The 24,682-nt window shown below is 40.9% G+C and overlaps 1 protein-coding gene across 4 annotated transcripts; it reads left to right on the forward strand.

The window, feature by feature from the left end:
* Positions 1-1,827: 1,827 nt before the first annotated feature.
* On the forward strand, positions 1,828-24,150 carry TTC5 (tetratricopeptide repeat domain 5). 4 transcript variants are annotated; one of them, XR_014810894.1, is made up of 11 exons: positions 1,828-1,902; positions 6,038-6,170; positions 7,057-7,268; positions 7,913-8,063; positions 9,643-9,734; positions 12,748-12,804; positions 13,339-13,485; positions 13,661-13,875; positions 17,916-18,060; positions 21,247-22,318; positions 23,330-24,150. XR_014810894.1 is itself a non-coding variant. In XM_001929309.6 (10 exons), exons 1-10 carry the CDS (start codon positions 1,852-1,854, stop codon positions 21,364-21,366), a joined length of 1,323 nt encoding a protein of 440 aa, XP_001929344.3. In that variant the 5' UTR covers positions 1,828-1,851; the 3' UTR covers positions 21,367-24,150. The 4 variants fall into 4 exon arrangements, 2 of the variants coding, with proteins under 2 accessions (XP_001929344.3, XP_084825448.1); XR_014810895.1 differs by lacking the exon at positions 23,330-24,150 and having other exon boundaries at positions 17,916-18,281; positions 20,518-21,852; XM_001929309.6 differs by having other exon boundaries at positions 21,247-24,150.
* Positions 24,151-24,682: the final 532 nt, after the last annotated feature.

Here is a 24,682-nt window from a genome sequence, read left to right on the forward strand (position 1 = left end):
TTAATAGATTACAAAGTTTTCCCCTTCCCTATGCATTTTAAAATTTTGTTGGAAAGTGGGTTGAAGAAATAATATTATTTACATTCATGATTTCTGTTTTGAAACTTTGCTTCTTTCTTCGTTAGGTTTACAGAATCAGTTTGATGTATAAGTAAGCTGTAATTAAAACTAAAAAGTAAGGAGTTCCTACTATGGCTCAGTGGGTTAAGAATCTGAGGGTAGTGGCCCGGGTTGCTGCAAAGTTGCAGGTTCTATTCCCACTTGGCACAGTGGTTTAAAGGATCCAGCATTGCCATAGCAGATGTGGCTGTGCTTGGCTATGGCTGGGATTCAATCCCTGGCCCCCAGAACTTACACATGCTGTAGGTGGGGCCATACAGCAAACAAACAAAAAAACAACCAACCAACCAAAAAGTAAAGAAAAACTCTGGTGGACTATTGCATGCCTTTTTTTTTTTTTTTTTTTTTTTTGCTATATGCTGCTTTTTAAAAAGCTATTTATTGAAGAGTTTAAAACATTTACATGGTACAAATTCAAAAGCTACCAAAAAAGCACACAGTGAAAATTCTACCTTTCACCCCTATTCCCCTACCACTCATTTCCCCTTTCTGAAAGCAATGACTGTTGCCAGTGCTTTGTCTCTTTCAGAGATAGAGTACGTGGAAGCAAATTTTTTTTAAATTTAAAAATTATGGTTTTTTTTTTTTTTTTTTTTTTTTTTTTTTTGGCCATGCCCATGGCATGTGGAAGTTCCTGGGCCAGGAATGGAACCCTCACCATAGCAGTGGCCCTAGAAAGAGAATTCCTTGTGGCTTTTAGATACCACCACAAGTGTAGTAGATTTATTAGAATAATGTGTCTTTTTAGGAACACACTGGTGGCATATGGAGGATCCCAGTCTAGGGGGCTCGATTTGGAGTTGTAGCTGAGGGCTTACACCATAGCCACAGCAACACCAGATCTGAGCCACATGTGCAGCCTACACCACAGCTCATAGCAATGCCGGATCCCTAACCCACTGGTAGAGGCCAGGGATCGAACCTGTATTCTTACGGATACCAGTCAGATTCGTTTCTGCTAAGCTATGACGGGAGCTCCCCAGAATAGTATGTTTAAAGTGATAAAATTACTCGTGTGTAGAAAATCACTGTAAAGTTTGGAAAACAACATTCAGACAAGTTACCTTACCATTGCATTGCATTCCCTTTAACTTTTTTTTGGTCTTTTTGCCATTTCTAGGGCCGCTCCCGCGGCATATGGAGGTTCCCAGGCTAGGGGTTGAATCAGAGCTATAGCCACCAGCCTATGCCAGGGCCACAGTAATGTGGGATCCGAGCCATGTCTGTGACCCACACCACTGCTCATGGCAATGCCGGATCGTTAACCCACTGAGCAAGCGCAGGGACCGAACCCGCAACCTCATGGTTCCTAGTCGGATTCGTTAACCACTGCGCCACGACGGGAACTCCCTCTTTAACATTTTAAACTTAAAATGCAGGCATCCGTTGTCTCAGCCTATTTTCTTTTTTGGGGTACTATAATCTTGTATAAATAAATAGGAATATATGAAACAGAAATATGTATGCACTTAAGCTGAAAACATTTTGTTTCCAGGATTTGGGAAAGAAAGAACCTTATGAACTCAAAGGTGTTTGCAGACCATACCCCTTGAGCTATAGACGTTGGGTTAAGTTGGTTTGCAGCGACGCCCTTCTGTAAAAACCAGCTCCTTTACTCCGGTGCAGGTAAGCCTCCAGAGCTCTAGATGTCGCTGTGGCTCCATGATGGGGACGGGTTTGCGTCTCTGTGGTTATAAAGTTGGGGGCGGAGAAGCCGAGGGTGGCTGGGAAATGATGGCTGATGAAGAGGGAGAAGTCAAGGAGGTCTTGCAGAAATTGCAGGTGAGGCCATAGATTAAAGTCTGTATCCGCTTTTGTTACTCAGGAAAAAGTAGAGAGCCCAGTTAATGCAGTACCTGCGAATTTCTTGGCGTATACCCGACGCTATTTCTGTCTGTGTGGTTACTATAACAACCAGCGAAGGTGCCGCCGCAGTAGACTAGGGGAGCCCGCCGGGTCAGCGGAGGGGCGTAGCCCGAATGTTGGAACCTCCTGTCTGTGACCTGACTGCACCCAATTTCAGTCCCGTAGGGAAGAGGATTTATTGCTTCTAACTTTATTCCCTTACATTTTTAGGATTTTTTTTTCTTAGTTCACCCATAACAAATAGAATACACTTGTATTTGGCAGATCTGCAGACGCTATTACCTATCACAAGTTGCTTTGATCTCCCAAAAAGCCAGGTCTTCAGTACTTTTCTGCTTTCAAATTGGCAACAGTCACAGTAATGGCTTGCACCTCATGGAATCTGGTTACTCCCCTTGATTTTTTTGCATACTCTACAATTCCAGTTTTGGGTCTGATGCAGAAGGCTCCAGACTCTATCCAGTCCACAATTGACTGGGACTACAAGTTTTTTGTACTTGGTAGGTAGGAGCTAATTAATTGCTTGGTGCTCTTTACCTTTCTTTTGATGACTGGAGATTTTTCTTAAACCTCCGACACTTACTTCTTTGTGTTCCAAGACAGCCTGCAATTTAAACATTAGACTTATGATGATAGGCTTGTAACTTTCTTAAAGGTTTTTACTGCAAAAGCTTAAACATTGGTGAGATTACTTTGTTTCTTGAGCAGAAGAGTGTGAACTTTATCTCACATCCATTTGACTTGGATTAATTTAACTTTATTCCCTACTGTGGCTGACTGCTCAATCCTGGCTCCATATTAGAAACATTGTTTTTGGGAGGTCCTGTCCTGGCTCAGCGGAAACGAATCCGACTAGTATCCATGAGGATGTGGGTTTGATCCCTGGCCTTGCTCAATGGCTTAAAGATCCCCAGTTGCTGTGAGCAGTGGTGTAGGCCGGCATTTGTAGCTTAGATTCAGCCCCTAGCCTGGGAACTTCCATATGCCTCAAGCACAGCCCTAAAAAGCAAAAAAAAAAAAAAAAAAAAAGAAACGTTGTTTGTATAGGTATGTTTGTATATGTATAGAAAAAAACCTGAAAAGGTAAACTGAACAGTACCTCTGAGATTATTGGAGTGATTATGAGGAATTTTTACTTTGTATTTTTTACACGTACCTATTTAAATTTTAACACTGTATGTATATTGATTTTGCCATGTGGAAAAAAAGTTATTAAAAATGTTCACTTTGGCAAAACAAACCAACAAATCCAAATAGTTTCTTTCATTTTACTATAACAACTAAAAACACACAATAAAACCTTCTCTATAACCCTTTTTTTTTTTTTTTTTTTTTTTTTTTTTTTTTTAAGGGCCACTGCTGTGGCATACAGAAGTTCCCAGGCTAGGGGTCGGCTTAGAGCTGAAACTGCCAGCCTATTCGACAGCCACAGCAATGTGGGATCTGAGCCGCATCTGCGACCTTCACCACAGCTTGCGGCAATGCTGGATCCTTAACCCATTGAGTAAGGGCAGGGATTGGACCCACATCCTGTAGATACTAGTCAGGTTCTTAACTTGCTGAGCCACAACAGGAACTCCCTTCTCTATAATTTTTTTTTTTTTTTTTTGTCTTTTTGTCTTTTCTAGGGCCACACCCAAGGTATGTGGAGGTTCCCAGGCTACAGGTCTAATTGGAGCTGTAGCCGTTGGCCTACGCTAGAGCCACAGCAACGCCAGATGAAGCCACGTCTTCAACCTACACGACAGCTCACGGCAATGCTGGATCCTTAACCCACTGAGTGAGGCCAGGGATCAAACCCACAACCTCATGGTTCCTAGTTGGATTTGTTTACCACTGCACCATGATGGGAACTCCCTCTATAATTCTTAATTTGAAGTCATGCTGATTGCAGGACAAAAAGAAACGGGTTGTAATTTTTGCTGAGAATTGTCTTTTCCTGCTCTCATTTCTGGTAGATGCCCTAAACAACTAAATGTCTTTTCCTGCTCTCATTTCTGGTAGATGCCCTCAACAACTAGGTAGAGGGCATCTAGGGTATCTTGGGCCTGAGAGGGGAAGGTGTACGGATGGAATAGGGGAATGGAATAGAGGAAAGAATGGTGGTGATGCTATTTGTGGGAATAGTAGTAAGCTGTATTCCATTGTTACAGGCGTTTTAGGGAGGAAGGAATGGAAAAAGGATATTTCTCAAAGCATGTTTTACACATTATTTTTATTAAGATCATTAAAGTAGGTGCTTGTTTGAATGCAGAAGTTTGAGTTCTGCTAAAATCAGAATCTTTATTTAGGGTCCTAGAAATAATTCACGCAATAAAACTTGAAAAACTTAGCTCCAGAAGGTGCTAGTCTAATTTCTTCATTCAAGCTAGGACTTGAAGTTAAGTATAGTACATAGTATTTTCAAGATAAAGGGAAATTCACTAATTTATTTAATGAGAGCCTATCATATCCCAAGCCCTATTGTGGTGCTCAGGTATAGCTCTAAAGGAAATGGATTATTAAGATCCTCCCATCATGGACTTTACATTCCAGTGGTGGAGTCAGATAATGGATAATTAATGAATAGGCCATATAATTTCCAATAAGTACCAGGAAGGAAAGTAGGGATGTGATTTAAGAGTGGGCAGAGGAGGAAGGGATTTTTTTGGGCAGTCAGAGAAGGCCCCTGTGAGAAGTTGATATTTGAACTGAGATCTGAATATGATGAGGAATGAACTGTGCAAAGGTCTGGAGAAAGCATGTCCAGGCAAAGGAAACAGCATGTGTAAAGGTGGGGTTGAACTTAGTGGATCTGAGGAACTGAATGAAAGTCAGTGAGGCTCAAGTATTGTAGGAGAGTGAAAAGAAGTGAAGTTTGTGGCAGGATGAGTAGTGGGAGGTTAGATTGTACAGTCTTTTTTTTTTTTCCCCTGTCTTTTTAGGGTCACACCCACAGTATATGGAGATTCCCAGGCTAGGGGTCGAATTAGAGCTGTAGCTGCCAGCCCACGCCACAGCCCCAGCAACACAGGCTCTGAACCACGTCTTCAACCTACACCACAGCCCACGGCAACGCTGGATCCTTAACCCAGTGAGAAGGCCAGGGATTGAACCCTCGTCCTCATGGATACCAGTCACTGAGCCACAATGGGATCTCCATACTGTACAGCCTTCTAGGCTATAATGAGGAGTTGGACTTTATTCTATCTGCAGTGGGAAACTATTGGAGGGTTTGTGATATGATGTACATTTCTGTAAAGCCACTGCAACTATAGTGAGGAAAATGGGAAAGAGTAGAAGATGACCAGTTAAGAAGCTATGGAAGTAGTCCAGGCAAATAATGATAATGATTTAGTTGAGGATAGTGGTAGAGAGCTGAAAACAGGTAGGTGGATTTAGGATGTGCTGTGGAGGTAGTGATAAGACTTAGTGGTGTCGGATTATACTTTCGTGCTATTGTTTTGTTTTAGGAAAGAATGGAGAGATAAAGGAAAAGCTTTGACTTTTGTCACAGGAAGGCTCAGGCATGGAGGTATTTAAAAGAGAAAAGAGAATGTTTACTTGGAAAGAATGCAAGAGTGCCAAAAGGTGACTTGACAAAACCAAAACCAAACCAAAAAAACTCCCACAGGTATTTAAAGAAACAAAACTGCAAAAAAAAAAAAAAAAAAAAAAAAAAACCAAGGTTATCAAGCTTTAATTTGTCTGTTTGTCATGGAAAACATGACTCTCACATGTTTATCATATTCACGAAGGTCATGTATTTTCAGATACCAGCATAGGAAAAATCAGGGATAAGGAATTGTTTTTATTAAGAAGTCTAGATTTCAGGGTAAATATCAAAGCTTTATACTTTGGGGACCAGTACTGGATAGGCTAATCTTATTAACTTTGTTTTATTTGGGACACTTTCCTTCGGGATATGTGGAGTTTTGATAGACTTGTCCACCTGTCTCTTGTGTCATTACTAGCTGAGATAGATAATCAGCATTTCTAGACCAAAAGCTGGTGTAGCTAGCCAGTCTCAAATTTACTTGTCTGGTGTTTTCTTCATCCTTATACTTCCTAGGAACTGGTGGATCAGCTCTATACATTTCGAGAGTGCTATTTCGAGACACATAGTGTTGAGGATGCTGGGAGGAAACAACAGGATGTGCGGAAAGAGATGGAGAAGACCCTGCAGCAAATGGAGGAAGTAGTAGGTATGAGTCCCAAGAGAGTATGCAACCCCCATTCCCTCGCCACATGTGATTTTTGCTCTCTCTCTCTGCAGACTCTTTGGTGTCTTGTTTGTGGCTCCTACAAGATGGTACCACAGACTATTTCTGCTAACAGTGCCTGTGCGGGATGGCAACCTTTCAGTTCTCTAAACTCCAAGTGCCATGAAATAAAAAAGAGCATATTTTTTGCTTGATTACTATTGCAGTAATCTTCTTACCTGGGCTTTCTGCTTCTAATTTCTCTTACTTCCAAATCAGCTTAAATAATGACCGTGGCCATTATCTTTCTGAGTCCTTACTTCATGCATTTAATACCAAGCCTTGTCTACCTCTTTGCTCAAGTATCTTCAAAGAGTCCTGCTATTGACGGTTGAAATCTAAACCCTTTTACCTGGTATTCAAGTGTCCATTGTCTATTTTTTCCCCCCACCCTTATATCTGATTACTTACAGAGCAACTTTTTGTTTCATTCAGTTTGAACCAGCCACTCTCCTGTGAACAGGCCACATGTATTTCTGCCTCTTTATAATGGTTTACATCATTTTTTTCTCCCTGGAGTATCTGTGTTTTTTCCTTTTCACATTTTAAAGTCCGTTTATTGAGTGTATGCCATATGCTCTTTTTCATTGTTTTAATTTTCCTTGTATATGTTTTGTCCTTTCTGCTAGATTGTAAGCCCCTCAAAGGTAGAGATAATGCTTTCTTTGTTACCCTCTTTCCTAACATAGTATTCTGCATGTAGTAGGTTTTCAATCAATGGTTTGTTCATAAAGCTGGCATGGGGTTATTCCTTGAGAGAGAGCACCTTGGTCTTACCTGTAAGACTGCCTAGTTTTCCACTCTCCTTTATCTTTTCCCTTCCTCCTAGGTTCTATCCAGGGCAATGCACAGGTTCTGATGCTAACTGGGAAGGCACTGAATGTGACTCCTGACTATAGCTCTAAGGCTGAGGAGCTTCTGTCAAAGGCTGTGAAGCTGGAGCCCAAACTGGTGGAAGCCTGGAACCAGTTGGGTGAGGTGTATTGGAAGAAAGGGGATGTCGCAGCTGCCCACACCTGCTTCTCAGGAGCCCTCACCCATGTGAGCTGCCCATTATCCCCTCCCTCAGAAAACAGGAAGAATGGGATTTCTTTGGTTCTGTGAGTCTCCCTAGCAGAAGTCTCCCTAGTCTCTCTAGCAGAGTCTCCCTAGCAGAAAGAATACCAGGGTAGGACTGTATTGGAACTAGGAGAACAGAATCAGAAGGGAGGAAGGGTAGGGGAGCAGACTTAGATGAGGAGAACAGGGACTGGAGATGGGTCAGATTCAGGGGTAGATAAGAAATAAAGTTGATGCATGTAGATAGGGGTCTAAGATACAGATGGCAGGAAGAATTTTTTTTCTTTTCTTTTTTTTTTTTTTTTTTTTTGTCTTTTTAGGGCTGCACCTGCGGTATATGGAGGTTCCCAGCCTAGGGATCGAATCAGAGCTGTAGCCAGATCCGAGCTGTGTCTGCGACCTACACCACAGTTCACAGCAACATCGGATCCTTAACCCACTGAGTGAGGCCAGGGATCGAACCTTCGTCCTCACGGATGCTAATCAGATTCGTTTCTGCTGAGCCATGATGGGAACTCCCGGCAGGAAGAGTTAAGATGAAAAATCAGAAGAAGATTGAGATAGAATAGATCTGGAAAGGGGAAATAGAATCAGTAAGGTTGAGTATATGCCGGCTTTCTTTGCAGTGCAAGAACAAAGTCTCCCTTCAAAACCTGTCAATGGTGCTTCGTCAGCTGCGGACTGACTCTGGAGATGAACATTCTCGCCATGTCATGGACAGTGTCCGGCAGGCTAAGTTGGCTGTGCAGATGGACATCCTTGATGGCCGCTCCTGGTGTGAGTGTTCTCAAAAATCTCCAGCAGGTTTCTAGAGCAGTGGTTCTCAGCCATGGCTGCACACCAGAATCATCTGGAGCCCATCTATTGAGACTGACTCTGAGTGTGAAGCCATGGTGTCTTTGCTTTGAAGAAGCCCAAAAGGTGTATTTTGATGAACTACTGTTCTAGGAACTCTTGAACCTTTTCATTGAAGAGAGATGTATGTTTTTACATAAGCAGGGCAGGATGTAAGTGCCGTCTGTTGAAGTTTCTCCGTTGGGTCCTCGTTTGCCTTTTTCCCAGTGGAATTTGGGGTATGCTAAGTATAGTGTCATCACTGATTTGTTTCAAACATGGGGCCCTTCATACAGACTTTTGAGGGTGACCAAAATAGTTATGCTTTGAACTTGGCTCTTAGATGAGCCATCACTGTGTTTCTTAGCTTTTTTCTCTGCTTCTGCCTTAGGTGGGAGAGGTTGGCTGGAGTGGGCTGGAATTGGGTATTTCCTTTCCCTTTCTTCCATGTGGAAAGCTAGAATCAGCTGAAGTTGGTTTTTTCCCTTCTTTAGGTCAGTTGGGCTCTGGTTAAGTAGTTTGTCTTGAGGGCAGGCTTTGCTAAGAATGGAGTACTCAGGAATTCCATCTGTGGCACAGGGGGTTAAGGAGCCAGCATTGTCTCTGTAGCGGCTTGGGTTGCTGCTGAGGTGCAGGTTCAATCCCCAGCCAGGTGCAGTGGGTTAAGGATCTGGTGTTGCCGCAGCTGTGGCTTAGATTCGATTCCTGGCCCAGGAACTTTCATATGCTGTGGGTGTGGTCAAAAAAAAAAAAAAAAGAATGGAGTGCTTTAGGATATTTTAAAATAGTTCCTTTGTCTCCTCCTTCTGCTGGTAGTATGAGGGTATTTTTCTCTGATATTTTCTGTGAGAATCTGGTTAAGTTCCTGGAGGTAAAATCTCACAATATTGTGGAGTCTCCCTTCTGACCGGGAGCCCTGGAGCCTTTACCTCCCAGGTTTGTCCATACTGAGCCTCCAAAATTCATCAATTTCAGTTCAGGTTTTCCTCCCCCAGCCCTTTTCCTGTGGCAGCGCAGGAGTTTCTGCTTTGGTAAGCCATAACTCCCTGTGTTTGCCTGTTTGTCTCTCCAGTTTTGGGGGCAGTTGTTTGCCCTGTGTTTTCCCTTTTCTTTTTCTTTCTTTCTTTTTTTTTTTTTTTTTCGTATTTTTGTCTTTTTTAGGGCTGCATTTGTGGCTATGGAGGTTCCCAGGCTAGGGGTCTAATTGGAGCTGTTGCTACCAGCCTACACCAGAGCCCTAGCAAACGCCAGATCCAAGCTGTGTCTGCAGCCTACACCACAGCTCATGGCAACGCCGGATTCTTAACTCACTGATCCAGGCCAGGGATCAAACCCTCAACCTCATGGTTCCTAGTTGGATTCGTTTCTGCTGTATCATGGTGGAAACTCCGTTTTCCCTTTTCTTATGCATCTGAGAAGAATTGTGGATTTTTCAGTCTGTTTAGCTTTTTACTTGTTAGGATAGACTGGCGACTTTAAGCTCCTAATATGTAGAACCAGAAACCCTGTGTTTTTCTTTCAGATATTCTGGGGAATGCATACCTTTCTCTTTACTTCAATACTGGCCAGAACCCTAAGATCTCCCAGCAAGCCCTCAGTGCCTATGCCCAAGCAGTAAGTATTTATGGTCACCCAGGCCAGATATACAGAGGCAGCAACAGTAGCAGAGGTATCATTCAGTCTTACTTGTAGCTTTTTAGCAAGCAGCATGGGCAGTGTTTGCTGGCATCCAGTGTGTGTGGTTTGGTAAAGCTGGGTCTGCAGAGTTGATGTATTTCTTCATATAACTTGAGTGTTAGCAACCATGTGCAGCATATGCCTCAGCTCCTTGAACAGTCTAGACTTCTTACAGGCATGTATAATCAAATTATAGAGCCCATCCTAACATGTTCATCTTTTTTAATGGGAAAAAAGTCCATGTTACAATAGCTTAATAATATTTGTGTACATTTTGAAAGAAAAAATAAAAACTCTTGATACTTAAGAATAAATTAAGCACCATCCACAGATTGACCATTAGATCGTATGGCTCTGGATTTCCCATAAACTAAGAAAGAAAATGGTATGTAGCCCATTCTGCATTATTTCCTAGGGATTAATTCACTGGAGCTCATGCTTCACTTAGGCTTTCATGCAATTTTATATTGATAGCCACTTGCAGGGGGGTTTCCTTCAGACTTTGAGTGCCTGACTGCTCATTGTTACAAAGTTCATACTGACCTTTTGACCCTTCATATCTAGGCCTCATATTCACCTTCTTTTGCTTTCTCTTGACATAGAGAATTGCTTTTAAGCTGAGCATGACTTATTTTTACTCTGAATTGCAGAGTAAGAAATATAGCTGTCTTATATTCATGTTTGCAGTTTAGGGACCATTCATTTATCTTTTCTTTTCTACCTTCCCACAGAAGCTTTATTTTTCATAAAGCTGAAGTGCAGAACATAGATAACCATTTTTGGGGGGGTTCTTTTTAGGGCTTCACCTTCAGCATATGGAAGTTCCCAGGCTAGGGGTCAAATTGGAGCTGCAGCTGCTGGCCTACACCATAGCCACAGCAACACCAGATCCTTAAACCAGTGAGCGAGGCCAGGGATTGATGGATACTAGTTGGAGTCCTAATCCACTGAGCCACAACGGGAATTCCTAGATAACCATTTTTTTTTTTTTTTTTTTTTTTTTTTTGGTCTTTTTGCTATTTCTTTGGGCCGCTCCCAAGGCATATGGAGGTTCCCAGGCGAGGGGTCTAATCGGAGCTGTAGCCACTGGCCTACGCCAGAGCCACAGCAACGCAGGATCCGAGCTGCGTCTGCAACCTACACCACAGCTCACGGCAACGCCGGATCGTTAACCCACTGAGCAAGGGCAGGGACCGAACCCGCAACCTCATGGTTCCTAGTTGGATTCGTTAACCACTGCGCCACGACGGGAACTCCTAGATAACCATTTTTAATAAGCTCAATTTTTAAATTACAGAATGCTACAGGAATTATAGCTTTAGAAAATTCAACCGTTTTTCATATTTCAAAAAATTTCAATTCATTTCTTAAAAAGTAAACTTCTTGGGAGTTCCTGTTGTGGTGCAGCGGAAATGAATCCAACTAGTATCCATGAGGATGTGGGTTCGATCCCTGGCCTTACTCAGTGGGTTAAAGGATCCAGCATTGCTGTGAGCTCTGGTGTAGATTGCAGATGTGGCTCGGATCCTTTGTTGCTGTGGCTGTGGTGTATGCTGGCAACTGTAGCTCTGATTCGACCCCTAGCCTGGGAACTTCCATATGGTGCGGATGTGGCCCTAAAAAGCAAAAAAAAAAAAAAAAAAGTACACTTCTTATAATATTTGTTTGGCATTTTACCCTGGTTAAACTCTGGTGTAGCCATACACTTGTGCATTATGGTCTGTCCTTGCTGGGGTGATGATAACTACAGTTCACTTGATGGGACTCACTCATGACAGAAGAACATGCTTTTTCAAAAGGACAAATATGATTTCCTCACATACTATGCTTCTCACTGTAGCCTTAATGGCAGCATTTAACTCAACCCAACCTGTGTAGCCAGTGGGACTGTTCTTTTTTTAATGAGGGAACTTTTCAGGCAGAGGGATTATATTTTATTCTAGTTTCTTAATCTGATAAATGTTTACATTTTAAAGCATCATATGCCTTTAAAGTTTTATATTTGGCTTCTGATAAATAGTTCCTTTTTTGGAGTTCCCATCATGGCTCAGCATAAACAAATCTGACTAGCATCCATGAGGATGTGGGTTCGATCCCTGGCCTCGCTTAGTGGGTTAAGGATCCAGCTTTGGCATGAGCTGGGGGGTAGGTCACAGATGTGGCTCAGATCGCGCATTGCTGGGGCTGTGGTATAGACCAGCAGCTACAGCTCTGATTCGACCCCTGGCCTGGGAACCTCCATATGCCACAGGTGCGGCCCTAAAAGGATCCAAAAAAAAAAAAATTGTTTTTAACACTTTAATTTCTTCACTCAGACCTACATTTTTAAACATATTTGAACCAACCATTTAAACAGTTTGATTTATGTTGTTTATGCTTTTGCAGTGTGCAGCAAAATAGAATTTAATAGATTTTAAAAAATAAAGTGATTATAGGCATGAACATAGCCATCAGTTTCTTCATAAAAAATTTGTCTGCACCATTATATGGTTTCTGGCCATCTTAGAGAATCAGAATTTGACTTTCATTGTGTGTTTTAAGGGGGCTTGCATATAGAAACATGGTTCTGTTTGTATCTGGAGCTGGGCTCATGGGCAGAGGAAATGCATTAAATCAACATCATTTCTTTCCTCATTTATACTGTATCTCATTATTAAAAATTTTCTTGTCAGATATTAATCCTATATTTCTTCCTGTTTTTATACTTCTGCATGGATTATTTATATTCATATTTTAAAGTTTGCATACAAAACCCTTACATCCTTGAAGTTTCAGGGACTGGGTAATATGTACCATATAAGCAGTTACTGTATAACTATGTGGGTATAGGAAACATTTCGAAAAGCAAGGAAGTTAAGTTTTTCCAGGGAGAGGAGGTTTAGGACATGTGTGTGTGGTCATCCTTAAGACTGAGACAAGAGCCACTGATGATCTTTTTATCCTACTACAGGAGAAGGTTGACAGGACAGCTTCCAGCAATCCTGATCTTCATCTGAATAGGGCAACGGTAAAAAAAAATACTATCATTTGTGTTGGGAAGTGGTCATCTCAAGATTGAATAAATAAGACATCTAGGTCTTGGCTTGTGAGGATAACTGAGTATTCATAGGAACAAGATTGGGTACAAACTGACAGAAGAAAGCCAGGTTATTTCTAGGAAAAGCTATCTTAGTTTGACTGAAGTATCTGGAGGGAAAGGAAAAGGGGCTTGAGGGGGTGGGAGGGTCAGTAGAGGATGGGGGACACAGTTTAGAAGGCTTTACTGAAATGTTCATTGTAAGCATAAAATTAGTTTCACCCAGTATGTGCAACTTAACTGTTTTAGGGTTTGGAAGTTAGTTTCTTTGAAGTGATTCCATCTTTGGGGTTGTAATCGCCTTGGCCAGGAAGAAGGATGTAAGGTTTTACTAGCTCTTGAGGCTATTCATTTGTAGAATAGGAAAATGATTGGGAAGGAAAACTATTTCTTTAGATCCCTAGCCTGTGCTGTTTGTGTTAAATACACTTATAATTGGGAGGCTTTTGGTTATGTCTTATGCAGCTACATAAATATGAAGAGAATTATGGGGAGGCTTTGGAGGGCTTTTTTCGGGCTGCAGCACTGGATCCTGCCTGGCCAGAGCCCCGGCAACGAGAGCAACAACTCCTGGATTTCCTAAACAGATTAACCAGCCTCCTTGAGAGCAAGGTAAAGATCTAAAGGCTGAATCCTACTTCTTTATTCTTCTATAAGTCAGTAAAATAAGAATAAAATAGGCCTCAATGGTAGTAACCCTGTATAGTGAGAAGCTGGGAGGGGAGGACTAGATTCTCAAGGAGATGACTGCTTGCCAGTTTCTTACCTATTTCCTTTTCCTTTGCAGGGAAAGGTGAAGACCAAAAAGTTACAGAGCATGCTGGGAAGCTTGCGCCTAGCCCATCTAGGCCCTTGTGGTGATGGGCACTATCAGTCAGCCTCTGGGCAGAAGGTGACCCTGGAGCGCAAGCCACTGAGTGCTCTGCAGCCTGGTGTAAACAGTGGAGCTGTGGTCCTGGGAAAGGTGGTGTTCAGCCTCACCACGGAGGAGAAGGTCCCCTTGTGCGTGTCCCTTGCCTTCTCTTGTGCATCCTTTTGAAATAATTGCTGTCATTTCCTGGCCTTACTCTCAAAGTTGAGGACTTTATTAGTGGTTGGAGATTAGTGAGTTCTGTGTTCTTTCTGTGACTGTCCCAAGAGCAGGTATTGTCTAGGTGATGTCTAGCAATCTCTTTGTAGAGTCTGTCACCAACAGTTTTTTTCCTGAGTTTGGCGTTCTTTGGTCTCCTACATTTGAAGCTGAAATTTGACAGCTGCATTTTGTTTTTTTAATATGACAGAGGGAAACCTTAAAGTTCTCTTACCTCTTTGTGTTTACATGATCATACAAGTTAAAGGAGGTAGAATTCTAAGTCCTGATTGGACTTAGATATGCTTAAGCAGTTCTGGAAGGTGAGCTTTGAGTTTGAATTTAAGGCCTGATTCTCTCAGATGTTATTCTGCAGATATTTATTGATCATCTGCTATATATGTTGTAGGGAGCAAAAAAAAAAAAAAAAAAAAAGTAACACACCTAAGTGAAAGGTGCTTATAATCTAGCGGTTAGAAATGAGTTAAGAATATTTGTTTAGAAAATTTTTAACTCTTGAAAAATTAGGGTTTAGTCAGCGCCATCATTCCTTGGTCCTCCAGCGACTTTTTTTTCTTTTTTCTTTTTTTATTATTATTTTTTAATAATTTTTTTTTTATTTTCCCACTGTACAGCAAGGGGGTCAGGCTATCCTTACATGTATACATTACAATTACATTTTTCCCCCACCCTTTCTTCTGTTGCAACATGAGTATCTAGACAAAGTTCTCAATGCTATTCAGCAGGATCTCCTTGTAAATCTATTCTAAGTTGTGTCTGATAAGCCCAAGCTCCCGATCCCTCCCACTCCCTCCCCCTCCCATCAGGCAGCCACAAGTCTCTTCTCCAAGTCCATGATTTTCTTTTCCTTCAGGGACTTTCTTTTTTTTTTTTTTTGTCTTTTGTCTTTTGTCTTTTTGTTGTTGTTGTTATTGTTGCTATTTCTTGGGCCGCTCCCGCGGCATATGGAGGTTCCCAGGCTAGGGGTTGAATCGGAGCTGTAGCCACCGGCCTACGCCAGAGCCACAGCAACGCGGGGTCCGAGCCGCGTCTGCAACCTACACCACAGCTCACGGCAACACCGGATCGTTAACCCACTGAGCAAGGGCAGGGATCGAACCCGCAACCTCATGGTTCTTAGTCGGATTCGTTAACCACTGCGCCACGACGGGAACTCCTCCTTCAGGGACTTTCTAATCCCTGGTTGACTGGTTTCCTTTTTCTGTTTTCTACTGAAAAAAATTTTTTTTTTTTTTCTGGAATCACCATGTCTGATTGAGTTGCTTCTACTACATGGCTCTATAATGTTCTGACTTATCTCTCACTATTCCCTTTCCTATCTCTTCTGCTCCATTTAAAACAAAATACAACTCCCATTGTATGCCTGATTTTCCTTCATGGCATTTTCATGGGGTATTTGTTTGATGAATTGAAGAGCAAGAAGATAGTTGAAAAAAGTTTAGTTGCTAGAGCAGATCCTAGAGCTAAGAGGAATGAGAAAGAAATCAATAGAAGTTAGATTTAGGGGCCCTTGAGAACAAGTATTTTGCCACCTCCTGGTTTTTCTCTCTTTTTTTTTGCCCAATTTCTAAATATAAAGTTCTAGAAGGACTCTGTTTTTGTTCCTTTCCTCTTTTCTCTCTATGTAAGAATGACAAATAGATGCTACCTTTGATCACTTGGCAGTGATGTGTGACTCCCTGTGTAGAAGGATTCTGAGGCTTTGAATGGTTTCCCAGGAGAATGCTGTGCTTGATTGCAGTATTTGCTGTGAATTCAGGTGTGCCAAGTGATGGCATGAGCACCGATTCTTCACCATCTCATTTATAGGTCATCTTGTTTGGTGATGTCCTATAAACCTAAGGCTTTGGCTGCCTACACTGTGCTTGCAGGTTTATCTCAGCAGGCCTCATTTCCACGTTTTGGATTCTTGTATCCAGCTACCTCTGGGGTGTAGTTGGAAATCTCTTTAACTCAGTATGTTCAGAATCACTTACCTCATCTTTCTCTTTCAGTGGGCTTCTACTTCCTGAATTCTTTGTCAATCAGTGGTACCACCTCTCCTCAGTTCCTTAAGACTTCTGAAAATTGTTCTAGACTTCTCTAGTGTCCTGCGTTGGGGTAGTCACCAAGTCCAATAGATGTGCCTTTTAGTTCCTACTTTCTTGTGTCTTCTAATTTAATTTAGCCTCTTAACATTTCTCCAGACAAGTCTCCCTATTCCCTGTTTTTCCTCTAGTGTTCCACAGTGCGGAGAAATTTTTCCCAGATGCATTCTGGCCATTGCTGTTAATTATTTAAAATTTCTTTCTGGTACTGTGTAGCTTTTAGGATAAAGTTTTAATTCCTTAGCTTGGCTTAGCCTACAAAAGCTCTATGATTTTCTCCCTGCCTACCTCTATCCATTATCTTCTGTCACTTTCCCACTTGTGCCTTTTGTTCCAACCATAGGATTATTTTGTAGGTTTCAGAATAGCTCTTTTTATGCCTCTATGTCTTTACACAGTTACTGTGCTTGCTTTTTGATATAGATTACAGTTTTCCCCCAACATTTTATTATAAAAATTTTCAAATATGTAGCAAAACTGAAAGAATTTTATAGTGGATATTTGTGTACCCAACCACCTATATTCTACTGTTAATATTTTACTATACTTAGTTTATCACATATTTATCTATACTCCTGTTCATCTATTGATCTCTCTTATTTTTGGTGCATTTTGAAGTAAATTGCACACACCAGTAAACTTTCCTCTAAATGGTTAAGCATGCAGTCATTAACTGGAGTTCAGTATCTGTTTATACTTTTCTTCTTTTTATGTAAAATTTACATACAATGAAATGTACAAATCTTAGTGAATATTTGTTAAGTTTAGACAAATGCATACACCCATGTAACCCAGACACCTATAGAGAATGTTAGCACCACCTCAGGAAGTTCCCTCATGTTCCTTCCCAGTTAAGTCCTCTTCCCTTCCCCCCAGAGGTTTTTTTGTTTCCACTGAGGATTAGTTTTATTTATTTATTTATTTATTTTCTTTTTTCTTTTTAGGGCTGCACTTGTGGCATATGGTAGTTCCTAGGTAGGGGTTGAATTAGAGCTGTAGCTGCCACCCTACACCATAGCCACAGCAATTCCAGATCCAAGCTTCATCAGCCACCCATACCATAGCTCATGGCAACACCGGATCCTTAACTCACTGAGCAAGGCCAGGGGTCAAATCCTTATCCTCGTGGATACTAGTTGGGTTCTTAATCTGCTGAGTCACAACCGGAACTCCTAGTTTTCCTTTTTTAACGTAGCTAGTTTTTTTGTCCTTTAACATTCAGTTTGAGTGTTAAACCTTCCTGGCTCTCCATTGATTTAGACATTTCTCCTCTGGCTCCCACAGTCCTGCTTTTGGCCTCACTGAATTCAGCACAGGGAAAAGCTATTCTAGTACCTATTGCAGTTGTACTGTAAGTGATGGCTTAATTGTCTGATACTGCTAGACCAGTAAGCTTGCTCATAGCTAGATTGGTGTCTCACTCCCAACTAAGTGCAATACCTGACACATTATATGTTTTCCATGAAAGTTTGTGGAATTAAATTGACAGTTATGGTTAGAGACCAGGATGAAAGTTGTGATAGTTAAATGGATAGAGCAGGAAATGTTCAGCCGCAACATTTTGAGCTAGTTCGTTATTAATATTTGTTGAATGGCCTCCATGTGCATGTGTCCCAAGTTCTTGGAAAAATGACAGACTGATGGGTCTTGTGCATGGTCTCTAAAGATATTATATATCTGAGACAGATGAGCACTCAGATGTACATAGTGAATGATGGCACCTATCGTAGGATTTCTAAGTAAGTAAGAAAACATGTTTATTTTGTTGGTATTTTAAAACCACTAGTTTTGCTTTTCTTTCCTGTCCACTTACCCCTCCACCCCTTTTTTTTTTTTCTCTCTCTCAACTCATCTTAACCTGGCAGTACATTTGGCCTGGTAGATTCAGATGGACCTTGCTGTGCAGTGATGGTGTATAATATGGTGCAGAGTTGGGGAGTGCTCATTGGGGACTCTGTAGCCATCCCCGAACCTAACCTTCGGCTTCATCGAATTCAGCACAAGGGAAAGGTGAGTGATGGCTAGGATTCTTTCTCAGCTAACGGGCTCTGGAAGAGGGACCAAGTTTACCTCTTTTAAAAAGTAGATGTAGGAGTTCCCATCGTGGTGCGGTGGAAACGAATCTGACTAGGAACCGCAAGGTTGCGAGTTTGATCCCTGGCCTCGCTCAGCGGGTTAAGGATCTGGTGTTGCCGTGAGCTATGGTGTATGACGCAGACCCGGCTTGGATTGCTATGGCTGTGGCATAAGCTGGCAGCTACAGCTCCGATTGGACCCCTAGCCTGGGAACCTCTGTAGGCTGCAGGTGCGGCCCTAAAAAGCAAACAAAACAAACAAACAAAAAGTATATGTGAAGTAATGCATATGTGTGTGTGTGTGTGTTCAATGATATATATCCATACACATATATGTCTATATATATAATTTATGTTTTACTAAAAGTTATACTAAAAAGTAGTTTTTTATTTCCACTAAAAAACTAATGGTAGACAAAAATGGACTGAACAGAGAAACACAGATATATATGATATTACTTAACATTTGGAATCTAAAAAGCCAAACTTTTGAAAACAGATAGTAGGATGCTGGTTGCCTTGGGGATGGGGGAGTTGGGGAGATGTTGTTTCAGGGTACAAACTTGCAATTATTACATACATAAGTCCTGGAGATCTAATGCACAGCATAGTGATTATAGGCAGTAATATGGTTTTATAAACTTCAACGTTGCTTAGAAAGTAGGTCTTAATTGTTCCTACCACAAAAAGAAGTGATAATTAAGTGACATGAAAGAGATTTTAGCTAATGCAATGGTGGTAATATTGCAATATATAAATGTATTAAATCACCACATTGTATACCTTAACCTTACAAAATATTATATGCCAGTTATTTTAATCAAAATACATTAAAAAAAAAAAATGGGCCGAGGAGTTCCCGTTGTGGCGCAGTGGTTAACGAATCCGACTAGGAACCATGAGGTTGCGGGTTCGGTCCCTGCCCTTGCTCAGTGGGTTAACGATCCGGCGTTGCCGTGAGCTGTGGTGTAGGTTGCAGACGCGGCTGGGATCCTGCGTTGCTGTGGCTCTGGCGTAGGCCAGTGGCTACAGCTCCGATTTGACCCCTAGCCTGGGAACCTCCATATGCTGCGGGAGTGGCCCAAGAAATAGCAACAACAACAACAATAACAACAAAAAGACAAAAAAAAAAAAAATGGGCCGAAATATTGTCATTCAGATGTTATTACTATTAACAGTGTGTTATGTAAACCTTCAGTCTTTTCTTAACATATATACACGCATTCCTATGTATATTTTAAATGACGAATGAAATATTATATGCAAATGTTTGCGAACATTTCCCATGGTTTTCTACATTCTGCAGCATTGTTTTGAATTAACTCATAGAGGTGGCGATGTTAGTTAAAATTAACTGAAACTTAACTGACTGCTAAACACTGTGTTAAGAACTTTACTGCCCACAGTGATTCATTTACTCTAGGTATTTAACCACATTTTCCCCATTTAGATGAAGAGTCAGCAAGCTATAGCTGATTGACCAAATCTGACTTACTGCCTGCTTTTATTTGGCTTGTAAGCCAAAAATGGTTTCTGTATTTTTAAATCAAACAATTGAAAGAATAATAATAATTTGTGATACATGAAAATTACAGGAAATTAAAATTTCAGTGTCTATAACTAATTTTTTTTTAAAACAAAGTCACTAATTTGTTGTTGTTTGTGGCTGCTTTTGCACTATAGTGTCAGAATTGAATAGTTATGTGACAGAGACCATATGATCCTCAAAGCATAAAATATTTATTATTTGACTCTTAATAGAAAAAATTTGCTGATCTCAGATCTATATTATTTGTAATTTTTCTTATTATAAAAGTACCATAGTAAATATTTTTATATCGGCCCATATCCATGATTATTAAATACATTTAATTTATTAAAGAAATTAAGTGAATTTCTAAGATAAAATGCTGGCTCTAAAGAGTATGCAGAATTCTAAGACTTTTGATACATATTACCAAATTATTTTTTGGAATGTTGTATCAGTTATTACCAACAGTGGATATGAGTAATTGTTTTTTTCTAGTTTTGTTTGCACCTCTGTATAGAAACCTCTGAAAAATTATTTGCTGCTTTTATATGAAAAGTATAGTATCAATATTGCTTGGCTTTGGTTTCTTGATTATTGGTGAGGCTGAAAATTTTATCATATGTTTACTGACTATTTATAATCCTTTTATAAATTTTTTTTTGGTTGCTTGCCTATATTCCTGTTAGGATGTCATCAAAAAATTGATTTATGAGAACTTTTCAGTTTACTTCTTTACTTTGACTTAAAAGAACCTTCTTTACACTCTAAGTAGAATAGTATTTTTTGGATAAAGTTTTTTTTTTTTTTTTTTTTGTCTTTTGTCTTTTTAGAGCCACACCCAAGGCATATGGAGGTTCCCAGGCTAGGGGTCCAATTGGAGCTGTTGCCACTGGCCTATACCAGAGCCACAACAACGCCAGATCCAAGCCGCGTCTGTGACCTACACCACAGCTCACGGCAACGCTGGATCCTCAATCCACTGAGTGAGGCCAGGGATCGAACCCTCAACCTCATGGTTCAAACAGCATGTTTACAGCTTAAAATACATTTGAACTGATAAAGTGACCTGACATCTTCTGTTATTAGGACAGTGTTTACATTTTGTTAATTCTTCCTGATATAAAAGAAGAAGTAAGTCTGATTTATATTTGACAGATCAGTTTATGGCCTTACAAACTTGATCCAAGAGTTTCTCAGACTTTTCATTGGCTCTGGTTGGCTGCTGTGTGTATTAGTTATAATTGTTGATAAACTCTGTGGGAAGGGCAGATTCTGTAGAGCTGATGGGACCCTTGTTTTTTTGGGTATTGCCAGGATCCTGTCCTTTTTGAATCAAGAGAATTGTCCCATTCTTACAGTGACAGCACTGGCACCGTACTTGACCCATATTTTTCTTCCGAAGATTGAAAACTTGGAAAATTACATTCCCTGTGTCAGCTCAGTTTTGTTTAGTGTGAGGTGGAAATAAAGGGTGTATCTACTGAGGAGAGCAGAGAGGAGGAGGAGAAAGTCACAGGTGGTATATCCCTGTGCTATAGTTTCTTCCATGTTAGAATCTGTAACGAGCCTCTGTGTTTTTATCTTTTCCAGGACTATTCCTTTTCCAGTGTTCGTGTGGAGACGCCCCTCCTGTTAGTGGTGAATGGGAAGCCTCAGGGCTCCAGCAGCCAGGCTGCTGCCACAGTGGCATCTCGGCCACAGTGTGAATAATCCTCCTTGGATTGCATGCCAAAGAGGGAGTGGAGGTGAAGAGATAATGCTCAAGGGCACTTGGCAGCTGGACCAGCCACATTCAGTGACTCGGCTAGAATTGGGGGGACGTTTTAGATGACAACTTTCCCTTCCTCTGCCCTATAAGACACTGTGTCCCTTCATTCGCTCTCTGGTTCTCTCTGGGGCCACACATGTCCCTGGTATATCTTTCTTGCCTCTTTTCATTGCTCTCCTGTGTTTCAGGCAAAGAGCATGGAATTGGTAGAGGTGTTGGGACCTTGCCATGGGACGGTCCCCAAGGTTCCAGTTCTTGCCTCCTTCCTGAGCCTCATGTGTATATATCATTTCAATATTTATTGCTAAGGGAGGGGGCTTAATTTTTTAATGGCTTAGTTTTTGAGCAATTTTTATTTTATTTTTAAAATTTAGGTCCTTCCCCTTCTTTGGGGCTGGAACAGAATTAAATTTGTTTGGAAAAAAAAATTACTGTGTAGTTTGGCCTGCTTCATACTCTTCAGGTTTGGATTCTTGATTTTAGGATCACTTCAACCCATTAGAGTAATACTCCCCCACCCCCTGCCACATACCTTTTTTTCTTTATGCAAAATAGTTTATTTCTCTCTGTTAAAATAATTCAGGCAATAGGCATCCCAGGGCAGGAATAGCACCTCCACAAAGTCTTTGGGAACCAGCCTTCTTCCATTTCCCCATCTGTCATCCTTTGGGGTGGTCCTTATCATAGTTGAAGATGACAGTAATACTGTTCCAGTAGTGTTACTAGGCTGAAAGACCAGAGAGAACTAGATATTCATTTTCTTTAGGTTCTAGTGATAAATTTTATAACAGTTTCTCTTAATGTCCTTGTGGGAAAAGGGGAAATGTGAGGGAGGATTTTCTTTTTTTTTTTTTCTTTTTTAGGCCCACATGCATGGCATATGGAGATTCCCAGGCTAGGGTCCAATCGGACCTGTAGCTGCCAGCCTCCGCCACAGCCACACAGGATCCAAGCCAGGTCTGTGACCTACACCACAGCTCACGGCAATGTCAGATCCTTAACCTACTGACCGAGGCCACGGATTGAACCTGTATCCTCATGGATGCTAGTCATATTTGTTTCTGCTGAGCCACAAGGGGAACTCCCAAGATGTTTTTTATGTGGTTTTTACATACGCCTGCTCTTAGATTTCAAGCCTGTTTGAGTTTTTAATCATGCAAAGGTGTATTTTAGCTAATGCTTTTTCTGCATTTATTGATATGGCCAGTTATTTTTTTTTCTTTTAATCTGTTAATGTGGTGGATTAGAGTATTTAGCTTTTGATTAATAAACCAAACTTGAGAGTTCCCTGGTAGCCTAGTGGTTAAAGACTCAGTGTTACTGCTGTGGCTTGGGTTTGATCCCTGGCCTGGGAACTTGTACATGCTATGGGCATGGCCAAGAAAAACCCAGAAGTAAAAAAAAAACCAAACTTGCTTTCTTGGTATAAGCCTTACTTGGTCAAGACACGTTTTTTTTTTTTTTTTTTTTGTCTTTTTTGCTATTTGGGCAGCTCCTGCGGCATAGGGAGGTTCCCAGGCTAGGGGTCGAATCGGAGCTGTAGCCATTAGCCTACACCAGAGCCACAGCAACTCGGGATCCGAGCCGCGTCTGCAACCTACACCACAGCTCACGGCAACGCCGGATCGTTAACCCACTGAGCAAGGGCAGGGACCGAACCCGCAACCTCATGGTTCCTAGTCGGATTCGTTAACCACTGCGCCACGACGGGAACTCCAGACACGTATTTTTTTAATACGTCGCTGGATTCACTTGTGTAATATCTAGGATCTAATATCTGTGGGTCACAGGTGATATTAGTTCAGGATTCTACTCTATTTCTTCACCTATTCTAGTCTTTTTTTTTTTTTTTTTTGTCTTTTTGCCATTTCTTGGGCTGCTCCCGTGGCATATGGAGGTTCCCAGGCTAGGGGTTGAATTGGAGCTGTAGCCGCCTGCCTACACTAGAGCCACAGCAACGCGGGATCCAAGCCGCATCTGCAACCTACACCACAGCTCCACCACAGCTCATGGCAATGTTGGATCCTTAACCCACTGAGCAAGGCCAGGGATCAAACCCGCAACCTCATGGTTCCTCGTCGGATTCATTAACCACTGAGCCACGACAGGAACTCCATACCTATTCTAGTCTGATTTTGGTATTAAAGTTATGCTAGACTCATTCAGTGGGTAAAGAACATTCCTCCTGTATATTTACTTGAAAAGTTTATATAAAATCATTTTATCTTTTTTTTAGAACTTGCCTGTAAAGTTATCAGCACCTGCCTTTTTCTTTATGGAAAGATTACTGATTTATATTGTTTAATGTTTATTGGATTGACTCATTTAAGCTTTCTCTTGATTCAGTTTTGATATTTTGTATTGTACTTCCCTAAATATTTGTAATGTGTTCCTTATTTGTTTACTTTCTCTGGTATCAGTAATGTTCTTTTTCTCTGCGGGTATTGTTTATTTGTACCTTATCTCTTTCTTTTGTCTCTTACAAATCTTCAAAGAACTCGATTTTGTTTATTCTCATCTTTTGTATGTTTTTTTTTCTATTTCATTAATTTTTATTTTTAATCTTCATAGTGTCCTTTTTTCTTCTGCTTTAAGTGCCTATTTCTGAGTTGGGATACAATTTTTATATCTGATAGTCAACATGGTAATTAATTGTGTTAAATTTGCACTCATTTATTTGTAATATTGAACATCTTTTAATAAAATACTGGTTAGCTACTTATAAATTTGATGTAAAATATAGAAGAGAGCATCCAAGACTGAAGAAACTGTATTAAAGAAAAAAATATTCAGGGAGATAATATTTAAGAAATGATGTATAGCACTTTGAGCATTCTATATTATATGCCACATGTTATATTATGATTACTTGATTATATGGTTTGAACTCTTAAAGGACAATCACTAACTGTGACTAACTTATCTTTGAGTTCTAGACGTTATTATTTACATCTGTGATTGTTAGCCATTGCCTGACTCAATAACAAATGGCTGGCTGGCTGGATAGATGGTGTGTTAGGAAAATAAGATACATTAGATGAGTATAGAGGGTGTTGAAACCTTGTATGCGGAATAATACGATTTTAGAAATTTGTTCTATTGGCTTATAGAGCCTATAGAACAGGGCTCCTGCTTCGGTAGTTCCTTCTCTCTCTCTCTCTCTTTTTTTTTGCTTTTTTAGGGCTGTACCCATGGCATGTGGAGTTTCCCAGTCTAGGGGCTGAATCGGAGATATAGCTGCCACCTACTCCACAGCCA

The sequence above is a fragment of the Sus scrofa genome, chromosome 7 (assembly GCF_054392235.1).
Source record: "Sus scrofa isolate SSC_HxYL_T2T_F1_AM1 chromosome 7, Sscrofa_HxYL_maternal_Yorkshire_Landrace_v2.0, whole genome shotgun sequence".
Classification (NCBI taxonomy): domain Eukaryota; kingdom Metazoa; phylum Chordata; class Mammalia; order Artiodactyla; family Suidae; genus Sus; species Sus scrofa.